We start from the raw sequence: 23,380 nt of genomic DNA on the forward strand, positions 1-23,380 counted from the left end.
TTTTGTAAGTGAAAGCAAATTCTAAGAGCTGTAACACCAAGGGAGTTATTTGAGAAGGGAACGACTAAGGCAAGGAAATTCAGATGACACTTCTGAGCTTCCTATTTAAGTGATTTATAGGAATTTATACCACTTGAAAAAGACTCATGGGAAAAAAGAATCAGATTTACATGTTAATTGCCGTAAGATAAAAGAAACTTTTAGAAGTGGGATCATCAAGATGGCAATTACTGACATAATCTGGGAAATGGGTTCTCACTGGAGAAGCACTGAGATCACAGCTGCCTCTTGCTTAGCTCCTGTTGGGTTAGATTGGATTCCTGCTGGAGCAGGAAGGCTCCCAGCCTTAAGTTTGGATGTCTGCAGGCCCTGTCCCTTTGTTACCAAGCTGTCCTAAGAGTCCTGCATGGAAATTACAAACAATTCCTTTACCACCCGTTTGGAAGGGATGTGCCCTTCCCACGGCTGCAGGCCCTCAGCTCTATCCAGGTCTCTCCATACTGTGCTTTGCAGGAATATTTTGACATCTGTGAGCCAGTTCAGTTCTGACTCAGTTTTGCCTCAGATTTCTGTAACAAATACCAAGAACTTAACATAACTCAACATAAGGAGTTAGGCAGAATTGAGGACACAGAAGTGTTTAAGTAAATATATCCAAAAAGTATTCTTGGTTTTATAATTTAAGGAAAAATACCCCACAGGTTAGACACGAATAAAATTATAAAATATACACAATACAAAATAAATTGCAAGTCGAAAGAAGAGATTCTTTTCTGAGACATCAGATTTTAAAAAAAGCTGAGATAAAATTATTGTAAGATTTTTTGACAAGTAAACTTAGATGGACGGGAAGACGACAAAGCAGAAAGGCCTGGATGTATTTCCACCTCACAGGTTGTTACCCAGTGGGCTGCAGAAACAGTGATAAGAAACAGGGTAAATGCCAGCCTCAACTAGTCTGGCACCCAGCCAGTGCTACAAGGGCCAACATGCCATCACTTGCAGGGAATAATTTCTTCTAGTGCATCCAGCCTATTCTAAAAAACTGCTGGGACTGACAGAGTTACCATCAGTGCTCCTGGAAGATGAACCCTGTAGTCTGTTCAGTATTTCACTGTGGATAACAACCTGTGCTTGAGCTTAAGCCCACACAAGCACATCTCGCAGTCGTTCTCGCTCAGCCTCCCCTAACTCAGATATAATTTCCACTCTGAAACAGCATCTGCTGAGGCTACACTTTTTTCTCCTCCAAAATAGTCCTTCATTTCCTTGTGTGTCACTATCTATATCTTCAGTTCACATCTTCCTGGTGCTAAGACACCCAAAAGCAAACAGCACTGCAGCAGTGTGTCACAGAATACCCCAGATTCCCCCGATTCTGTGATGCTGTATTCAGCCCCACATTTCTTAAAACTGTGTAACAAACCCAAATTCCATTTTCTGGTCTCCTCTTCCCCCTCCCTGCTGTTGCTGGTTTTCAAGCACACACCTCCCAGTAGGGAGGCAGGGAGAGTTATGGAGACTTTCAATTCAAATGTTTATCCCACTTAGTTACTCCACTTGATTTCTGAAATGACCATGGAACTGCAGCTGCAAATGAATGATGAGGGGGAACAAAAAAAACTCCAGGCACATGTATCAACCAGGTAGAGACAGCCCTAATCCAGCTGAAATTCAAGGCACGCATCTTTAACGCAGTATTTACAACCAAATGTTTAAAATGTGTATTAAAATGGCAATGCAAATTTTACCATGTTATCTAAACCTATCTTCTAAACCCTGCCTGTGACTTTTATCCAGTGCAATAGAATCAGCACAGCTGGAGGGCATTGTGAAGGCACGAGTGGATGAGCCATAGTAATTTTTCTGCCATCCATCAGTGAGAATTCAGTGTAATGCCTTTCCCCAAGGAACAGAACCACTGCCTGTTCTTTCACAGGGGTGGCCAACATTCACGGCTTCTTTCCACAGAGACTGGAAGCAACACTTCACCTCTGCTGGGGAGTGCTGCATCCCAGCAGCACACAGGAAGATCCCATCACTTAGTCATTTAGAATACAAGGACAAGGATGGTGTTGGAAATGCAGTCTCAGTACTGCTCTGCATGGGACCACCTTCCATCCCTCTATATCAAATAGAGCAGGTCCCAGGCAGAGCCTAACACTCCTCCAAAGATTGGTCAATGTCCATCACCTCTGATGGATAGTTCCAGCTGGAGCTCCTCTGAATGTCCTGGTAAAACAGTTTCTTTTGGAGGCTCTTTAGACTGTCCAAGACCTCTGGAGAGAGCTCATGGAAGTCCACCTGTTGTTCCTGATCCTCCTCCTCCTCTTCCTCCTCCTCCTCTAGAAGGTCCTCAGGAGGCAGAGGGGAGCATCTGGAGATGTAGCCCTGGTCTGACTGCACTGACTGTCTTTGGTCATTGCACTGGTCATCAAAGACCAGCTGGTGCTGCTTGTCAGCCTCCCCCTGGCAGAGATACGGCTCTGAAGGAATGACCCTCTGCTGATAAAGAGGGTACATGAGTCCATTCAGATGGTCACTCAGGTCATCTGAGAGGTTTGCAGGACTCTGGTCAGCTACTGCTGAAACCTCAGAGTCCTCATGGAGGATGAGGTTATTCCTCATTGGAAAGCTCATCTCCAGAAGAGGAGCTCCTTCCATGCAGTCCTCATTGCTCAGCACATGATGACTGAGAATATTTCTGTCTTCCAAGGAAGAGACCGGCTCCACTACCTGAACTCGAGGAACATCCACAGGAAGGACCACAGTCTGGGAATTTGGATCCCCACATGGATTAAGCTGAGGCTGCAGTTTACAGCCTGTACTTTGGCCTTCATGCATGTGGAGGTTGATGACGTAACAGCAGCTGGGGTCAGGCTCACGTAGGTGCAGCTGGTGTTTCACAATTCCTCCTGGCTCACTCAGCAGTGAATCCACCTGGCTCTCTCTGTTTAGGGAATGCAACTCTTCATCACTATCCAAGCAGATGGTTTCACTCTCAAACCAGTCTGGGTGCTCAGTCTGCCAGTTCTTGAACTTCTCTATGGCCTCTTTCAGCTTCCTCCCACTGGGGGTATCGATGTAATTCTCGGCCGTGATTTCCAGGATTCGATGGATCCGCCCAGGTTCAAACTTCTCCAGATCCTGAATGCGGAAATAAATATCCTCAAACTTGTCCATCAGTTGGTACCTGGATGTGACATTGAACAGATCAGGTATATCTCTCTCGCTACTTATTCCCTCAAAGTAGCAGACTATGTACATTCCAAAACAGGCTGGCTTCTTGAAATCTGGCAGGATCAGATTCAAGGCTGGGGTGAACAGGTCTCCCACTGGCTTTTGCAGATCCTGCTTGAGACACACAGGCTCACTCCCGAGCATGGCCTGCCACTTGGCCTGGGTGCCCCGAGAACACAGGATGATGATCTTTGAGGACAGCTCCTCCATTTCCTTCTTCTGCCGCGTGAGCCAGGGTAGCGGCCCCAGCTCCGAGATGTGGTGGTCCTCCAGAAGATCCAGGGCTACAGCAGTGCCACAGACTGTCATCAGGAACTCGGCAAACTTCAGCACCACGTCCACGTAGAGCAGGTGATCAGCAGAGTACACAATCCAAACTTTCCGGGGCTTCAAGGGCGGCAGGGAGAGCTCGGTGTCTGGTGCTGATGGAAGACAGAAAAGCATTAATTACAGCCACATTCCCCAAACTGCAATGGGGTGAGTCAGCACCAATCAGCATAGGAGGGTATGAATAAAACTTTTAAGTTTTAATGCTGTTTTTGGCAACGTATGTGGACAACATCTCATTGTGTAAATTTAATATGAAAGTACAGACACAGTGAAGCTGTGATTTATAATAATGTCCAGATGATTCATCGACTTCCACCTCACAAAAACACTACACCAGCTTCAAGAGGTTTGCAAATATTGCTGTATTCTCTGGTGGAGAGCTGAGTGTACTACCCCAAACCAGTCTCCTATTGCTGTGGCCTAGATGATCGGCAAATGTTCTTCTGCTAGTGCAGCCTCAGCTGGGCCAAAAGCCTCACCACATTCCAAAGCAATTACCTCCCATCTGACAAATGTGGCATTTCAAAGTCCATATACAAAGCTTCTTTTAGCTAAACAGGAAGATCCTAAGGCTATCTTTTGGTTTCAGGAAGCATCTATAGAGTAGTTAAAGGCTACAAAAGCCCCTTCTAGGCAGCTGTGTGAGACCTGCCGAATGCATGACAGGTGCTTGATAAAACACAGGTGGCATCTTACCAGCTTGCAAATCGTTGTGGCTGCACTTCCCTTGCCAGCGTCCTGGAAGAGACAAAGTCACTGTCAGTTCTGAAAACATGAAGTAAGATTAAATGCTTAAAATCACACCACCTTCCACAGCTTAGGTTAAACAAAAATAATAATCTTTCACTGTGTAGGGAGATAAAGCCGTAGGGAGGGACAAGCCTAATAAAAAAAACATACTGAATGAATACTCTTCCACAGCCAGTTCTTGCTACATTTTTTCTTTGAGAGGTGACAGAAAGCACTTAAAATGAACTTTCACCATCTCCCCCAAATCCAGGCAGTCTCAAGTAAAGAACCCCCAACTATCTCTCCTTAAGGAGAAGGGGCTTTTCAAAATATGTCCTTTTCTTAAGAAGCTTTTCTGAAGAGGTGACTAAAACGTCCCTAGCAACATCATATAGACAAGTTTGATGTTGAGAAATTTTACAAAAGATTACCAATTCTCCCTCTCATGTAAAAAGAAAGCAAAACAAGCAGTGAGTGACACAGCTTCCCTGTGATTACTGCCTCATGGCTGCAGCACAGAAGACCAGGAGTTAGCCCTTAAGTACCCAGTTTTCCCATGTGCTTGATCTCAATCTCTATGTCCTGTATTCTTTTTCCTCCCATTTTAATTTAAAAACCATATCTAATCTCAAAATAGTATAAAATTAATTTTGCAGAGACTTTGGGGATCAGGGGGAAGACTAAAGTGTGGACAAACAGGAAGCTTCTGTTCTGCAACACTCTTATGCAATGCAGGAGAAAAATAACTGCAAAGATATCTGCAGCAATCTGCAGGAAACAAAAAGCTGAACTACAAGATTCCTTTATCCCCTCATGAGCTCTGAAGTGCTATGAACATGGAGTATCAGACAGGATAACCTGTGTAAGGCTTTACTTATCCAGTGGATGGTATTAGGACATTGCAGGTCCTATAATGTAAAACAGAAGAAGGTGTTTTCATAGGCATTATCTCAGTGGCAAGGCATCAGAACAGCAAGGGACAAAAGTGCAACAAGAATAGATACAGAAGGAGGAAAAAGTATTCTTTAGCATTGGACTTTCTCCTCCTGCCTGGTATGAGTCTTACCTGCTCGTTTTCTAGTCATACACAGCACACCTGTAATGACTGACCCCACCAGTAACACACAGATGCCAGTGATACACCAGTACAGCCATATCATCATATCATCTGCAAAACAGAAACACTCCTCAGACACTGCCTTACACAAAGAGTTTCACTAGAGAGCAGAAGGTTCTTGAGCAGCACAGGCCAAGGGAGGAGGACCCTGGTTGTGCTGGGTAGACCAGTACTTCCTCCTTAAAAAACACAGTAACTTCTCCAAACCCATCCCTGCTCCCATGATGCTGCTATGCACCATAAACCTGCTCCACACAAAGAACCATATGTGCAGCACACTGAAAACACAGATCAAGAACCTTCCTCTAAATAGCAATGTTTACCCAGCTTTGACAGGCATGCCGCCCATGTCCTGCCTGTTCATGTAATCCAACTCAAAAAATATTTTAAAAAATCACCATTTTGGGTCATGAATTTCAGTTTACAGGTGTTTTTTTGGTTGTTTTTTTTTTTTTTATCTTGAGCAAAGCAGATCCTTACAGGTGTTGCAGCCAAAAACAAAGATGTCAAATCATTATGCACAAGTTATCTTGACATTCATAAAAATGAATATATGCAAGCTATTCTCTCCAAAAGCTGCTTTGTATTATGCAAATTTTTTAACACTGAGCAAAGTGACAGAAAGTATTTTATATTAAGACTCTTCTTGTCAAAACTGCTTCTCAAAGAATCCCATGCAAGTGAAGTGTCTCTAAAAAAACTGCTCCAAGGTTCACACTGCATACAAATACTTGCCTCATTAAATCATGGTGAAGTCATTCTTAGCACAATTAATTCTGAACTCAGTGTTACAAGGGGACTGTTAAATTTTAGACACTGAGCTCTCATCTCCATCAGACAGATTTATTGGCACATATTGATTATGATACTTGGCTGGTTGAGCTTGGTTGGCTCAAAAGAGGGACCCTGAACAAAGAAATCCCTGGGCAGTGAAACCCTTATGACCTGAACTCCCCATTCCTCATGTGACAGTCCAGATAAAGAGCATTATTGGGGTCTGAGGTCTCCTTGCTCTTTGTTGGTTTGTTACCAAGTGGTTGCCACGTTCTCATCTTCACATCCTCTGAGGTTTCAGTGGGAGCTTTGGTGGGTTCCCAATATGGTTGTTACAGTTCGTATACCATCATCCATGGTACTATTTTCAAATAATATAACATTTTCAACAGGGACATTTCCTGCCTGTTGGCTCGTTCCCAGGAAGGATCATTTCTTATTCCACACAACAAGAAAAGAGCAGCAAAAAGAGTCTCAGGGTATTGGAAGAACTTCTTACCTGATGGTTCTGTACCTGCAAAAGACAAGAGTTATGTTAAAACTTCAGTTCTCATCTGTAAGACAATGGAATCTAATTTACAGAAAAGTGGTTCTCACTTGGAACTGGTTCACATGGGATGAAAGCAGAGTGTCTCAGACAGTCTGTGCTACAGTTCGCAAAAAATGGCTGAATCTGCAGTTGAAATGAATTCAGAAAACAGAAGTTATTCTTACAAGAAATTTTATTCCCTGATTTACTTTCTCCCTGCCTCAACATTCCTTCTATTTTAGCACAGAGACACAGAATTCCCATTGCCCTTCAGAAAACAATATTAATCAAGAATTCTTACACTACACATGAAGAAGACTGTGAGCTCCTGAGGTTGCACATTTGCCATTCTCACTCCCATAATTTCTGACTTGGCAGTCCTATACTAAGGAAAAGCCACTGACTACAGAGAATACCTATATAAAAATTCTTTCAGCCATTCAGCCATAGTATTTCCCTGATGCAGGTAATTACAGATTAGCCAATCTCAGAACAAAATGCTGTGAAAAAAACCCCTAACAATCCTCAGGTGCTCACTGCCTTGTTTGTGAAGGAAGGACACAGGGACAACAGTGCGGTCCCACCTGTATTTTGTAGCTGCAGCAAGCTTTTATGTTATTCTCTATTTTGATTGTGACATTCACTTGCTGTTGTAGTCCATCCTGCAGAAATCAGATGCAAGTTAAAAGGGAAGGAAGAAAACCGGATGAAAGAGGAAAAAAAGAAGAGAAGTTGACATGACAACACAGAGGGGTCCAAAGAAGCAGAAGCTGCTATTTTTTTTCCTTTGAACAGGAAGCCCACAGAGAACAAAATGGGTAAAGGATCTGGCTACCATCACTACAGGTGTCCTGTGTGACAGACATGGTAATACAATTAAAACAGCAGGCTAAGATTGCACAGGTAACAGGAAACAATTAGGGATGTACACTGTATAACTTCAAAGGAGCTGAACTTACAGTTTCTTAACAATGTAGATGTCTTCAGCTTTGTAATGTGTAAACATTAACAAGCTTCCTTGTTTAATTAGAAGCAGCTGTCAACACTGCTGCTTCTGACACTAGAACAGGCAAGTAAGTCGCCCTTGCTACCTGCTGTACACAATCAGTATCATGATAATCTAATTTTTCACAGTGATTAGCAGATACAAACTCCAAAATGAGGTGTGTTCCCCTCTACCAGGGGAATACTCACACAGCTGTCCCATCTGTGTCAGTAACAACTTAAACAGATCAGTGCATGCAGTACTAAGGGTTTTAAGTGTTAAGGAACAGACAGATTAAACAAACTGCATGCCAATATATCTGCCCTCACCCAAGGAAGGGTAGAGAGTGGTTCCAAATATTCAGTATTTCTCCTCCCTCAGATGCCTGAAGGAAAACATTTCTTATATTGGAAGACAGTCTGGACACTTGGAGCTTCTCAGCAACACAGACTGCAAGAACCACAGAAACTGATTCTCAGCTTGAATGAAGCATCTTTTATTAAATCACTTGTTCTTTATCTAAAAAATTTAATTAACACCTTCCTGTGATCATATTTGATAAAATACTTCAAAGATTTATTGAAACTTTGCACCTCAGTTTTGGTTAGCTTCCTGAGTCTTAGCTCTCTAGGCACTGGCTTGAAAAAGGTAATAAAGCCCAGACAGTCAGATATAAAATTTGACTTTGCAGATGTTTATAGGCTGCTTCATGCATTATAAAACCTCTTTTTTGATCTTTTATCCACCAAATTCCTCTTTCCAAAGACAATTAAAAATCTATAAAAATGATCCCTTGAAAATTGTTGTTCAAACGTCCTGCTTTAGCAAGCATTTAAGATGTTTGCCTAAATCCCCAGAGACGGTATGACCTGGGAAGGCAATTAATTACCCCAGTGAAGTCCCGTGTGATCACTTTGCACTTCTTCTCGTTCAGGTAACTGGCCACATGAATTCGGTATTGGGCTGGCTCCATCCATGGGTTGAAGCTCACGAGCACAGTTGTATCATCCAGACTTTCACCCCGGATCCTGGGTTCCCACAAGCTACCTGGAAGTGGGGCAGATATTCCCAGGTTTCTCAGCTGTCAAATATTCCAACAGAGCGCCCACGTCTACGCGACTCCAAAATTGTTACCTGTCTTTATACATGGGATGGTTCTTTTCATCAGAGAATCCCTGCAGTCTGCAAGAAAGACCATCAGTAGCTAGTCAGAAACATTGTACTTCCATTTAGGAAAAAAACCACATTTTCTTATCAGAAGCCAGACACCTAACCAAGCTCTCCTAAATGAGTAGGCACCTTTGTTCCAAAGCAGTGGCAAAATTCTGTAGAAGAACAGTATTGGTTTCCAGTGAATAAACCAGTCCCTTCACTGATGTCATGGTGTGTTTTGTTCTTCTTTTTCTTCTCAGAACAGAGAAAATTAACGAGACTAAAAACACTTAATAGTGCAGCAGTATCTGAGAACGCTTGCTGATGTAACACTGGTGCAGAAAGGGTCACAATAGTGGAATTAAAACTTCATCTTCATCCCCACACCTTGTAATCACACCTCAGCAATAGATTCCTCCAGAGGCATTCTGACACAGGAAAATTAGGAGGCTGGAATCTTTCTTAATCCCAAAACACTCTTCCACATTTCTAATTCGCTTTATTTAACAGATTGGCCCTGCTTTTTGGGACTTCCTTCAGAGTCAAATCCAGAGTCACATATTCAACAGTTAGCAGTGTGGGATTTACAACTCTCAGCCTTAAATTATGCCTCTTCTCCAGGGTTTGGACAAAGGAAAAGGAACAACTCCTTCCTTAGACAGTTGAGATAAAACTGCATATCTCAAATTTCCAACTTCCAAAGTTATCAATTTAAACTTTACAAAGTTTACAAATTTACAGTGTCTCCATAATTCATGTGTAAGCTCCAATCAGCAAAGCTCCCTGCAACTCCTGAGCTTGACAGCATGAATTAGGTTTCTGAAGAACAGTGGAGGATAAAAGGCAGGAAGTTCTTAGTGTGAAAAGGCATAAGAAAGGATAAGAGGGCTGAAAATGAAGTGCTCCCTCTCCTTTTCCAGCTCACATTGACTGACACGCTCCACACTTTGCCATTTTATAACTACAAAGTCAGGCTGACAACTACAAGCAAGTTAAGAAAAAAGTTAAGAACCAGTTTTCAAGCTCTGTACTAAGCAACAAATATTTATGAAGTAGTTAGTGAAGGCAGAGGGCACTGCAGATGCTCAGCAACCTTGGGGAAAACAATAAAAACTCTTTTAGCAATAGGAAAATTTTCACATATACAAGAAAGGGTCAAGCACTCAGCACTACCAAGTTTCTTGGTAAATTATACCTAGCTGTACCTTTGAAATTGAACTTCACACACCTAAGATTTAATACTAGAAGGCAAACCTATGATTTGGAAATTCTGGCCTGTACTTCCAGCTGCCACAAGCAGAGGGGCAACTTTGAAAGATTTTAAATTAAGTAAAAGCAGCAGTGATGTCAGGCCCACAAACCACCACATTCCTGCCCCAGGTCCACAAACCACTGCATTCCTAAACTCAAGGCCTAAGTGAACTAAATCACCTCTTACCAGGTATTGTGAGAGACGTGGACTTGCAATTGTAGTCTCCATTTACCCCCAGTTTGGGCAGGTGATACACGGTCACTTGGTAAGTCTGGCCAGGTTCCACTTCAAAACGGTCAAAAGTGAAATTCCACTGAAAACAAAACACATCCACAAGGACTTTAAAGGACAATGTTGCTCTTTAAAGGCACTGAAATTAACAGCTGACCTGGCCCTGTCCCACGGTGCTCCCTCATCCCATATAACCCTTTTACTGAAGCTTGACTATAAAAAATTAGAACTCAAGTATATTAAATATACCCATCCCCCCTTCGTCTGTCTCAATTGTTCTGTTTGGAATTAGATTTTTCTTAGGATCTTTGAGCTGATACAACAGTTCTATGCCAAACCACTGTGTGGAGTTTCCACCAAACTACATGCTGAACTGAAAGGAGATTAGAATAAAATACGCAGTTTCAAGATGGAAATTTCAGTCTAGAATGAATTTTGCAGCACTGTGCAAGTGCTAAGCATTTAGAATTGCATTTATACATATGTAGTTCTGTACCTGGCTATTCCATACATATTTTCTTAAATCTGTAACATTTTCTGCATCAGCAATCCTGTGCAAATTCTGGAAGAGCCATTGGCTCCTAGGCCAGTGGTATGTGGTAAGTGGTAAGCTAACTATGACCAAATTCTGTGTGGTAAGGAATGAACTCCTTATTGTTTATATTCCTTACTGTTGTGGATGCTCAGCACTTTTCTGATGAGTTTCCTAGGAGGAGTGTAAGCTGAAGGACCATGGTGCTTTCCTCCACAACAAGAGAGTACAAGAAAGAAGTGGAAGCAATAGGAAGAGCTGAGTTTAAAAAGCTATAAAATGTCATGCTCTCAAGCAGAATGCAAAACCCCCTACAACTATTTGCTTTAAGCAACATCCAGAGTGATGACACATGCTAGGTACTAAGAGCAACAATTCTTAAAACCTGAAGGGTAGGAAGAGTGAAAGAGAAATGGGAAATGACAGCAGATCTCGAGCCCAATACAGACTCTAAGCAGTCTGCACTTTTTAATCAATAACCTTGCCATAAGACAGTGAAAGCAGAAACAAATCCAGGGACTAGAAAACGGAATTTGGAGCCCTTAGCACTCACCCGGCCTCCATCTGGACGGACCTGAAGAGGCAAATTGTTCTGGAAGTCAAACTGGGCACAGATCTGCTGATTGCTGCTCACTTGCATCACGGCGAGCTCCGCCCCTTCCAGACAGCGGATGCTGGCTGCAGGCACAGGGACAGAGGGACATGTTCATCTTTTCCTCTCCTCTGCACATGCAGAGGCTGCAGCCCCCACAGAGAGCCCCACTGTGCCTAGTCTTGCCACAGTCTTACTCCTTTGAGGCGCTGAGGATCCCAACACAAAGATAACTGGCCGTGGAAAAGTGGGCATGCAGGGTTGACTAACAGAACTCTCAGCCTAAAGGCTGCCCACATGGCAAAGCTACATCCATGCAAATGAAGGAGCAGAGGAGAAGGAGACTGCATTCTCCACACACCCTGGCAGCTCCACGGATGCAGTGTCATGTTCAGCTCTGCCTCTCCAAGCTGCTTGGTGCAGTTTGGGAGCCAAAGCAAACACGCCTTTATTTTGGTACACACGGTGCCAGCGAGAGAGTTTACAAGCACAGCTGAGGGAAATGACTGGGCTGCCTGAGTCACACCTGCTTCTACACTACCATAGCTAGAGATTGTAACTCTACAGCCCTCAGACACAGGCCATGCAGAAGGAAGAAATGAATGTGTTCAGTTCTGTCTTAAACTTTGGACATGAGTATGCAAGGGAAGCATCATTTACAGACAAAAAAATCAAAGGTATTTGGAGAGTGAGAAAACCGGACTTATTGGCAGTCATTTAGGCTCCAACAATGAGACAATTATTCCTTTATCAAGGCACACAAAGATGAGATTACACCCACCAAACAAACAAAATTAAGCAGACAACCTGTCAAATTTCAAAGACCTGCTTTCATGACTTGAAGTCATAATTCTCCTCGCTGTCTTTACTAGATCACACCTACTTCATCTGCTCCATGCTCAAATTAAACAACCACCACTTACCATCCGTGGCCACTTTCCACTCTATCTGAAGCACAGGGAGTAGTTTTCCATCCTCCCGACGGAAAACATCCGAAGAAACGTGGAGACTGCTTGGAGCAGAAGGAGTCCACGCAGGAACCTTCAGCCAGCTCGACTCCATGCAGGTGCCTGTCCAGCAAATGAAAACCACACTTAGAGTGGGGCTGAGGAAGCTCTGCTTAATTGCAATTATGGTCTGCTCTTTGGGTCAGGGTTACTCTGAGGGGAAAACTGGGTGACAGACTGCTTCCAGCTCAGAAAGGCAGTTTTCAGCATGGAAAATTTACTCTGTAAACTGCCTGGAATGGTCTGAACTTATTCTAGTAACTTCCTCTTTTCCTTAAAATCCCTTAGTACTTATCACAATCAATGCAGAGAGGCTAAACAGGTCAAGTAAGTTTATTCAGTATCTCCTTCAACCTTCTGCTGAAACAGACCTATGCTAGTACTAATTTCCAGCCTCCCAATCATAAGAAATCTGTCAGATACCCAGGAAAATTGTTCCAATAGTTAATTACCTTGGGTCTACAAACTGCTTTTCCTCAAATTTGAATATACATCTGAATTCAGCTTCCAACAACTGCCTGTTATGCCTTGTCTAAATTAATGAGCTCCCTGGACAGAAAAATAAACTATGCTTGTCAACACAGTGTTAGGTCAACTGGTCCTGTAATGTTATCAGAAAGTGAAATCAAGTACGACAGGCATAAGACAGACATGATCTACTTAGGCTTTTGTAAGACATTTGACTTACCAGAGAATGTTAAAAATAGCACAGTCAGCCCCCTCCCCCTGCCCCAGCACACTTTGGGTCTATTTTGCTGGATCTGTGATGGAATAGTGGAAAGTGGGCAGTATCCCTTCATGTAACAGTATGGTTTTAGGCTTAGGAGTAATTAGACAATCCTCAAATGCTCATTCTACCAAAAAATATCTATAAAAAGCCTGACAAGAATAAAGTACCTTTCAGCAAAGAGTGTACTAAACACTAAAAAAAAAATATAGATTTCCCCATGAGCAGAAAAACAAGAGCCATAAGGCAGAATTTAAACCAAATATTCAAATTAGGCAGCATTTTAATGATGGTGCTGCAGTTTGGCTCAGCCGTGTTGTCAAGCTGTATTCCAATGGCTGTGTGCCAGTGGGAAATACGGTCCAACCCGATCCCACCCAAGCCCTCTCTTGCCAAAGAAGTTTTAAATCTGGTTATTTTCAGCACAGTCGTCTCCCTGATCTGGCAAGTCAAACAGAAACACTACAAAAAATACTACTGGCTACAAAAGCACTTGTGCCAGTATGACACAGGGTTGGGCACCGAGGCAGGAATGAGCCTGCTTAGAACAAGGGCTGCAAGGAAAAGCCAAGGAGCTCTGCAGCACTGCCCAGTTGCCTCCAGGTACCAAATGGACACCTACAGAACATTTTCTGGTTTTCAAGAATGTTTTTCAGAACGTTACCCATAATTATGTTAAAGTCATTCAGATGCATGTCATTGCTAAGACTTGACCCCTTACACCCAATAATTTACACTAATTACTCTCAACTGCACCCCTCTATGCCCCTTTTTAAATTCTAGTTCATACACTATTTTTTCATCAAGTACTATCATAATGGCTTGTAATGAACATTTACTGGCAAACTTGTCCTAAAATTCCCATTTCTTTAAAAACTGACGATCCCAGCTTTAAATAGAAACTAAACAAGTTGGGTTGGGTTCTACTCATGCCACTGCCTACCCCCCAAACTCTGTCCCAAAAAAGACATAACTTTCCATTCCTCTTCTAGCTGGAGCTTATAATGGATCAAACTGGAAACTCCCAAAGCAAGGCATGATAGCAGTGTTTCCCTTTACAGCCATCTGATTCTAGCAGGAAAAACATCCTGTATGAACCCAGCTAAAAAAAGAAAAGAAAACGAAAAAAATAGAAGAAAAGAGCATGATCTGATGAGAAAACTGCAACAAAGAAAAAAATTACTTACTACTTCTTACGAGACAGTTTAAATCCTGTGGGGGAAAAAAACAAGAATGTTACTCTCAGAATAAAATTGACAGTAACTTGCTCAGTGTTGGGAGAGGGGCAGAAAAAACCACTTCAGTGACACACACAAATTGGAAGAATGAACCATGATGGAAACACCGGACTAAGGTGTTGATCAAAAATCCAGGGACTCAGGGCATGAAACGTGTGCACAACTTACGTGACATCAGTATCACAGAATGACAGATTCAATTGGAAAAGACCTCTGAGATCATCCAGTCCAACCTGTGACCAAACGCCATCGTGTCAACTGAGTGCCCGTCCAGTTTCTCCTCGAACACCTCTAGGGATGGTGACTCCACCAGCTCCCTGGGCAGCCCGAGGCAACTCCCTGGTATTCCAATGTCCAATCACCTTTCTGTGAAGAACTTCTTCCTAATGTCCAACCTAAACCTCCTGTGGTGCAGCTTGAGGCTATGCCCTCTTGTTCTGTCGCTGTTGCCTGGGAGCAGAGCCCGACCCCCACCTGGCTCCAGCCTCCTTTCAGGTACTTGTAGAGAGTGGTGAGGTCTCCTCTGAGCTTAAGCCCATCAGCCCAGGAGCACAAGCCCTCTGCAGCAAGGCTTGACACTGAGGGCGATTCTATATTTTCAAGCAATGTATTTGAGAGGCAACCCATTAAGGAAAAAACAATTAATCAGAATTAGGCGCTTTCTTATTAAGAATAAAGATGCCCTGATCATAAAGAAGCAACTAGAAGTTTTGTGGGCTCTGCCTGGCTCCTCCAAGTTATGTTTTGTTGATACTGGAAGACCCCATGGTCACCAGGAAGAAGCATGTCAGCTTGCTTGGTTAGTGTGATGCAAAATCCCAGTGAGAAGGAAGCCTAAAGTCACTGACATATAAATCAAAATGAGGGCTAGGTTTCCTCTCACTCATTTCCTATGCCCTGATGAATAAAGCTGGATATTACTGTCATACTATTGCCATCATATAATTCATTTCAGTGGAGGGGGGAAGGCAGTTGGGTTTTTAAACTCCACAACTTCCTACGGTCAGCTCCAAGTGTATTTGGGGCTTAGCATCCAAGGGTATACTTACATTTTTAGGGATGGTTGCTTGAAAAAGCCAACTGTGCCTTTTTGGTAGTGAACACGCATGGCACAAAAAGCTAAAGTTTCATAGACACTGAGCTGGCATTACACAGCATCACTGCCAGAGGCACAGCCCTCAACCTCCCTTCCCTTAAGCCCAGCACTGCAGCCTGCCCTGAGCTGGCACCAGGCAGGCACCTGGATATGGCCTGAAAGGGAAGCAAGGTCCAGAATCTGTGAACCAGATCTTCTGCCCTTCTGCTCCTGCTTGGCAACAAACCACCAGCTCTGAAGAGGAAGGTGGGCACTGCTTTTTCATAGCTGTGCTGGCTTTTGTCTGCTTATGACAGGACAGAATTACATCCTGCCTTTAGAGCAGTCCTAGCAGAGGCAAAACATCACATCAATTAATAACCTTTCTGTTTTTTGAGGGAAATACGAAGTATAAAGTTTGGTGAGATCAAGTACCACACGAGCTGAGCAACCAATTTCAAACATGGGCAGAGTTCTACTGACTATGAAGGAAATACTTCAGAGATTAATGCTCACACTTCAGCTCATGTATCTGGGTTCCTGCAAACCTGGAGCGAAAGCAGGAAGATTTGGCATTAAGCTCCTCATGCTTATATAAAAAATAAAGCCTGAGAATATCTTCCAGGCTTTTGCTACACAAGTCACAACAATACACACAGGTACAAATCCAACCTTCACAAGAAACACATCCACACTCCAATTACTGCACCACAAATGCCCTCAAGATAGAGGTATACTGAAAAAGATTCAGTGCGACACCCAAGTTGTGTAATGTTAATCAACTTTATGATTGTTTAGGGAACATTTCAATCAGCTCCAAGGATGGAATCTGCCTTATGGGCTACCCTGAACTTCTAAGCGTACCCAAATCTACGTGGCATTTTGCCTGAGAACTGAACTTTGCTGAGGAATGGTTTTCTCAGCAGCCAGCTAGCTATGTTCTGTTTTCCAAAATGAAATCATCTTTGGTGCCCTGTTAGGACTAAGGCAACATCCCACAGTCAGAACAAATATTTTGGCACATAAATACCAATTTAGTCTGAACTGCACATTCACAATTATACTGGACCTAATTATTGCAGACAAATGTACAGAAAAATCCTCCACTAAGTATTTAGATCCTGTCATACTTGAAAAAACCGGTTACAAGTACAGTTAACAGAAATGTTATTGCAACTTGGTACGTCCCAGAGCAGGTTTCCTTTCCCTCCCTGCCACTGCAGGACACTGCCATGTAGCACCTGCAACCTAAATCCTTTATTATTGGGGAAAAAAAAAAAAGAAATGGAAAGCAAGGAAGCAAACGCTGATTAAACCAGACCCAAACCAGCTAACTACAATCCCTGAAAAAGAGAACAACGTAAATTGTGAATACCAGTATGGAAGAGCAGATTAAGCTATGAAAAAAAATTACTCCTAACACTCCAGACACTTAATCAGACTTTTTAAGGTAAATTATGTGGCCTGACAAAGCCCCTCATGTAAAAAGGTGCAGTGGTTTTGTCTGAGATGGAGTTAATTTTCTTCACAGCAGCTGCTACGGTGCTTTCCACTGAGGGCAAAGAGCAAGTGGCTGTGTGGGGCCGAGCTGCTCTGGGATGAACCCTCAAGAGGAAACAAAAATAACTGGTTACTACCCATAGGGTTTTTTTCTAATGTAGTGATCTCTGTTCAAGCCTATCACTTAATATTCAGTCATTTTGTCCTCGTTCTGTTGCAGTTATCAGTAATTATTGTAAATGGCATCACGATAAAGCCCTTATAAAAAAATATAAGGCATTATTAGTCTGAAGAGCAGCAACATCTGCTTTCATTTGAGTGCTGGTGTTCTGCTTCTTAGCTGACAACACATGGTTAAGTGAGGAAATGCTGCGTTTCCCCTTTTTTGTTTAATGATCAACATGAATATTGATTCATTACAGCTTACAAATGGATCCTCTCTTCCTCCAGGTCTATTATTCCAGGTGAAGTGCTCACAAGGATGTTCCCAGCTTTGATGAGGCTGTGGTGCCCTTTCTAACATTCATTAAAAACTCCAGAGCTAAACGAGGAGCCATCCATCTGTTGATGAGGATTCAGAACCAACACTTGGTAATTAAAGCCTTTCTTACCTTTTCAACGCTGGGTTTCTATGGGGAGAAACAACAGTATTTTATCTGGTGCATCGCCATGCCCCAGCCCCGCTCAGGGCTTTCAAGGGACTACCTACACGTGTGTTTTTTCTAACCTGTTTACCTGCTGTGACACCAACTTTTGCATGTGCAGCTGACTATGCTGAAGTGTTTTAAGCTGCCATCAGGTAGTCAAGCACTTAGCAGGTCTACCACAAGAAGAGGGGAATGATTCTCCCAGCACAAGGTAGCCTGCACCAATTAACTTCTCGGCACACTCCCTTCCCAGTCCCCAAAGGACTACAGGGATGACCCAAGAGCTGAAAATGCCTTGAAGAACAACTCATCCACACGGGAAGTCCTCACTATTGGCATAAGGAAGCAAAGATACGTGAAGATAAAGCCACAGTGCAGGCAGAGGTATAAGAAGTTCAAGGAAAGGCAAGTCCTAGAAAGGCTTTGCCCTGAAAACCATCACCTCTTTTTTGTAGTGTACCCAGGTGAACAGGTCTGGGCTGCAGCTGAGGCCACACTTTCATACCAAGAAATGTAACTCCAGACAATGACATTCAAAAGCCAGGAAGAAAGTAGAGAAAAAGACCAGTTGGGTTTGCAGCAAAGTAAATCAACTGGCTACCTCCTCAGCACCTGAGGGAATACTTGTTGGTTTTCCCTTGTAAAGGTCCAACCAACCCAAAACCTTATCTGATGCATTGGCTCATGCAGAGTACATTAACAAAGCTCTGCATAGCAGAAGTATTTCACCTAGTTTCCCTACTTGAGTGTGCTGGTTTGGGCTGTAATAGAGTCGATTTTCTTCACAGTAGCTGGTATGGGTGTTTTGGATTTGGGCTGGAAACAGTGCTGGTAACAGAGAGATGTTTTTGTTATTGCTGAGCAGGGCTTGCACAGGCCTTTTCTGCTGCTTTAATAGCCCTGCCAGCCAGAAGGCTGGGGGTGCAGGAGTCAGGAGTGGACATACCTGGGATTGCTGACCCCAGGTACCCACAGGGATATTCCATACCGTAAGGCATCAAGATCAGCATATAAAGTTGGGGGAAGAAAGATGAAGAGGGGGAAGTTCAGAGTGATGGTGCTTGTCCTCAAGAGTCATTGTTATGCATGATGGATCCCTGCTGTCCTGGAGGCAGCTGAACACCTGCCTACCCATGGGAAGTGGTGAAAAACAACTTGTTTTCCTTTGCTTGCAGACATGGCTTTTGCTTTACTTATTAAATGGTCTTTATCTCAACCCACAACTTTTCTCACTTTCACCTTTCTGATTCTCTCACCCATCCCACTGGTGGGGGAGTAAGTGAGCAGATGTGTGCATAGTTGTCAGCTGGGGTTAAACCACAACAGTCCTTTTTGGCACCCACCATGGGGCTTGAAGGGTTTGAGAGAACAACAGAGCAGACAGGAATGTGCCAGGTCAAATTTAGAGATGTTATTCTGGTAGCCACTGACAGGTTCCTGTGCTTGCCATGGGGCTCACCTGTACATGGGAGTCTGGTGCTTGTTAGTGGCTGGTTTTGCTTCCACTGCTTTGCAGTGCTGCTCATCCCACCACTCTGCAGCACCTGGAACATTCTGGTAACAGCAGAGGTGATGCACCTAGGCTGGGAAATGGCCAGAGCACCACTGCTGTACTGGACAGGCTGGAATTCCTGGGTGAACTGGACCTGAAGGGACTGTGGATGAGTCCATGGTGGAGTGGAGATCCACTTACCTGCCCATAGGAAGTGGTGAATGAACACCTGGCTTCTCTTTGCTTGTGTGTGCAGCTTTTGCTTTCCCTATTAAACTTTGTCTCAACCCATGAGTTTTCTCACTTTTACCCTTCTGATTCTCTCCCCCATCCCAGTGGTGAGGGAGTGAGTAGGTGGCTGTGTGGGGCTCACTCGCCAACTGGCCCAACAAGCAAAGCTACAGACATGGGAGGCATAAATATGAGAAGTTGATTGTGAGGTGATGCTGAAACTATTATCAGCAGGACAGGCACAGTCAACTCTTCATGTTTACTTGCTGTATTTTCACAGAAAGCTAAGCAACTGTTTCTTTCAGTCTTTTAAAATGATTTTTGTTTCGCTTTTGACATTAAAAACAACAGACCATACACTGTGAAGAATCATATGGATCTGAATGAAAAAAACCTGGGAAACTGATTAACAGCACCACCCCATAACAATTCAATTAAAGTAATGGGAGGCAAAGATTTCCCAGCAGGATGCTCTGGTAACTACAAAAAACCACTGTGAGCCGGGCAAGGGTCCAGTTTTCCTTTAAAGAGTGGCTGCTGAAAGGGAAGGACTCCGGCTTCCCAAAATCTGCCTTTCACCTTTGAACCATTCTGTGTATCTTCTGAGGCTTGGATGATTTGAAGTTTACTGCAGTTTCCCTTTTCCAACTCCTTAGTAAAAAGAAGCAGAGATCAGCACATGAACACATTACAGGAATAAATGCTGAAGGATGATTTGTGTAAGGCTGCTAGGAAGCCAGCATCTTTTACAAAATTGTTTTAATCTTTTAAAGCCTTTTTCTCTATTGTTCCTAACTTTTTGTCTTGCCCTCATATAAATTCTCAGAAAAATCAAATCCAAATTCAAAAGTTAAATTTTCTTCATAACAATCAGTTCTAAAGTTGTCTTTATCATATTTTCTTAGTTTTGATCAGTAACCCTTTTTATGATGAAGTTCAGTAGTTTTGATCAGTAATCGTTTTCATGCCAATGAGTTCAAAATACCTTAACAGCACTCAGTGTGATTATGTTAACATCCTACACAGCAGAAAGATGCCACAGAAGGGAATGAGAGAACACATTTGCAAAGGAGACCAGGGAAAAGTCTTCCTCACATGCACCACCACGGCTCGTCTTCATAAGAGATGCTACACCAATTCTTCTCCAGAGACTTCCACTGAATCAAGCTGGCAAGATAAATTTCAGAGACATGTACAGCTATCCAGCCCCTCAAAGATAGCAGGGTTATAAACGCTGCATTCCTCCAGGACACCCAGGCATGCCATGTCTCAAAACTGTTACAGCACAATGACTGAACACAGTGATTTAACACTCGATAGTGAAAAAACAGATGGGTATTTAAGCTGTGGGATGTTTTTGCCCTGCACATAGGAAAAAAGCCACTGCAGATGACAGCTACTGATAGGAACTGTATTTGCAGCTGTGCTATTCAGCCCTACAGCTGAGCATGTTTGATGGAGTAGTGGTGAATGAGGCCCATTAAGTGCATTTGTTGGCATTTTAATAAGATGAGCTGTTAACAAGCGTTTAATTTTACTTTCAGGTGTCTACTGACACCACATATGACACTTTCCGTCCACCACTTCATCTCCCAAACAGCCTCTGCCACATGAGAGTTTTGCTGAGGAAGCCGCCGTGGCTCACCCTGACCTGCTCCAAAGCTCAGCAACAGCAGCCTGAGCGCGATGGGTTAGACAAAGGAAGTGAATCTCACCCACCCTGCGCAGCAGCAGCTTTGCTTTTGAACCACACCACAGTCACGCATTGGGAGGGTTACTGAATCATCCTCTGAAAACAGTGCAACCCACAGAAAGGGAAGGGGGAACTGTTTTCAACTGTCACAGCTTCAGAAGGTGGTGCTTTTTCCTACGTGTGTCAGCAGCTTCACAACTGCTTAAAGAGGCTGCTCCCGGGCTTAAGTGGATTCCTTTTTTGTAAGTCTATCTGCACTTTAGAAATTGTCTTTTTGATAGAAAAGGCCAGTGTAGCAGCCCTGTACATTCACTGCTCTGTGTGCACACCAGAGAGGGGGGGGCAACAAAGCTTCTCTGTGAAAGTTGGTGATGTTCTGGTGAGCCTCTCACCCAGCTACTGTGGTCACATTTCCTCAAAACAGAGGTACAGGCAGCAAGACAAAGTCAGTCAGAGCCCAAGCATTCAAGGACTTACAGAGACTCTTCAACATATTACTGTCAATCTCTGTGACTAACAACGTTTGGGATATCATGGTTATGTGAGATGCCTAAGCAATATTGTAATTTTTCCTTTGCCAAGGCTTTACATTTTGTAATTCTACAATGTCCAGCCTAAAGTAAAACTGCAGAACTGGTCTGTTTTCTTAGGGTCTCTTTAAATAAGAGAGAAGGCAGCAGAGCAGAGGTCAGGTAAAACAGGGCTAAGGATATAGTCAAACATTAGGAGAGGTGTCAGACTAGACAAAAGATAGAAAATGTGTACAGAAAAAGATTATAGAAGCTTTCATCCCAAAGGGCACGTTTTTGTCTATAGCTGTACCTATTTGCCTTTGCCAGACTGCTGAAAGTACACCATGGCACGTAAAGCTGTCCAGCTTAGCAGACAGCTGCCCATTTTCCCGTCTCACTGCTATTGTTAACAGAATTAAAAAGCAAAAGCAGATCTCTTCCCCTTACTACACACTCTTTACATGTATCTGAGACAAAAAAAAACCCCTCCAAAACAAAAAAAGCGACCAACAAAACAAATCCAAAACAATCCTCAAAAACCACCAGAGAGAGCGACCAGCCCGAGTTCATACTCCGGGCTGCCAAAGTTCGCTCGGGCTGGTTGGTTCGCTTTTTACAGAGACACCACATTTGCAGCTCCTGTCTGGCCGGTTTCACAGGGAGAAAAGGCAACCAAAACCTAGCTGTTCCAAAACCCCGGGTACACGGAATCTTTATTTCCCCGCGTTCTCCTGAAGAACCCTCAGCCGCAAGGAGCTAGTTAAAACTTTTAGGACATTGGGCAACGTCAGCTCTTAGCAAAGGCTCACATCCTGCTCCGGGACTCCGGGCGCTTCCAGCACGGCTCAGCCGCGGCCGCCCGGCGGTGCCCGTGACGGGCGCTTCCCGGCAGCCATCCCCCGGCCCGGGGAAGCCGGCGGGGCTCGCAGCGCTCCCCGCGCCCAGCCTCCGCCAGGGAGCGAGCGCTCCCCGGGCAGCCACACCGCCCGCCCCGCAGCTCCCCCGTCCCAGCCTCCCGGCGCCCGCCCGGGCCCGCCGCTCCCGGCGCCGCTTACCGGCTGCGAGCAGGTGAAGGGCGGCGCGGCGTCCAGCAGCAGCCGCAGGGCCGTGACAGCGGGCGGCCAGGCCAGCAGGAGCAGCAGCGGCAGCCGCAGCCCCGCGCCCGCCATCGCCCCCGCACCGCCGCCCGGCGCTTCCGGGCTCGGGCCGGGCGGGGCGGCGCCGGCCGCACCTGAGGAGGGGCCGGGGCGGTGCGGAGCGGGGCCCGCCCGCCGTGTGGGGCCGGCGGGAGCGGGGCTGGGCCGGGCCTGTGCTGGGCCGCGGGAGCCCCGAACGGCTCCTCCCCGCCGGGGACAGCGCTGTCCGTGGGCAGAGGCTGGGGTTAAAGAGCCAAACCTGCTGCTACCTGGCGGTCGTCTTCCTGTTCGCCAGTCAGCGGGAGGGTCCCGAGGTCTGCGTGCTCATCACAGAATCGCCAGGGTTGGAAGGGACCTCTGGGGATCGTCCCGTCCAACCCCCTGCCCAGGCAGGGTCACCTGGAGCAGGTGACACAGGAACGCGTCCAGGTGGGTTTGGGATGTCTCCAGGGAGGGAGACTCCGGGGCCTCCCTGGGCAGCTGTTCCAGGGCTCTGCCAGCCTGAACGTAAAGAAGTTCTTTCTCGTGTTGAGGTGGAACTCCCAGTGCACGCCTCTGGTTTCGGGTAAATGCCGTGAGCATTAAAAACTGGCATCAGCAGCGCTCTGCAGCCGCTGAACTAAAAGCATTACAGATGTGTGCTCTGCTTTTCCAGTTGT

At 44.5% G+C, this 23,380-nt stretch overlaps 1 protein-coding gene across 1 annotated transcript; it reads right to left on the reverse strand.

Annotated features, from left to right (window-relative positions):
* Positions 1-98: 98 nt before the first annotated feature.
* Positions 99-22,764, reverse strand: IL17RA (interleukin 17 receptor A). The gene is made up of 13 exons (XM_032107932.1): positions 22,641-22,764; positions 14,385-14,409; positions 12,387-12,533; positions 11,425-11,549; positions 10,295-10,421; positions 8,839-8,886; positions 8,594-8,751; positions 7,304-7,381; positions 6,788-6,863; positions 6,690-6,704; positions 5,366-5,467; positions 4,267-4,308; positions 99-3,662 (listed from the first exon to the last, which is right to left on the reverse strand). The coding sequence occupies exons 1-13, from the start codon at positions 22,752-22,754 to the stop codon at positions 2,158-2,160; spliced, it is 2,562 nt and encodes an 853-aa protein (XP_031963823.1). The 5' UTR covers positions 22,755-22,764; the 3' UTR covers positions 99-2,157.
* Positions 22,765-23,380: the final 616 nt, after the last annotated feature.

The sequence above is a fragment of the Corvus moneduloides genome, chromosome 4 (genome assembly GCF_009650955.1).
Source record: "Corvus moneduloides isolate bCorMon1 chromosome 4, bCorMon1.pri, whole genome shotgun sequence".
Classification (NCBI taxonomy): Eukaryota; Metazoa; Chordata; class Aves; order Passeriformes; family Corvidae; genus Corvus; species Corvus moneduloides.

Excerpts from the sequence above, each read along its gene's own strand:
- IL17RA (XM_032107932.1), bottom strand. The coding sequence starts at position 22,754 with ATGGCGGGCGCGGGGCTGCGGCTGCCGCTGCTGCTCCTGCTGGCCTGG. Across the intron at positions 11,550-12,386 it reads GTGGAAAGTGGCCACGGATG|CCAGCATCCGCTGTCTGGAA; the intron begins GTAAGTGGTGGT and ends CTGTGCCTGCAG. Across the intron at positions 10,422-11,424 it reads TCCGTCCAGATGGAGGCCGG|TGGAATTTCACTTTTGACCG; the intron begins GTGAGTGCTAAG and ends TTTTGTTTTCAG.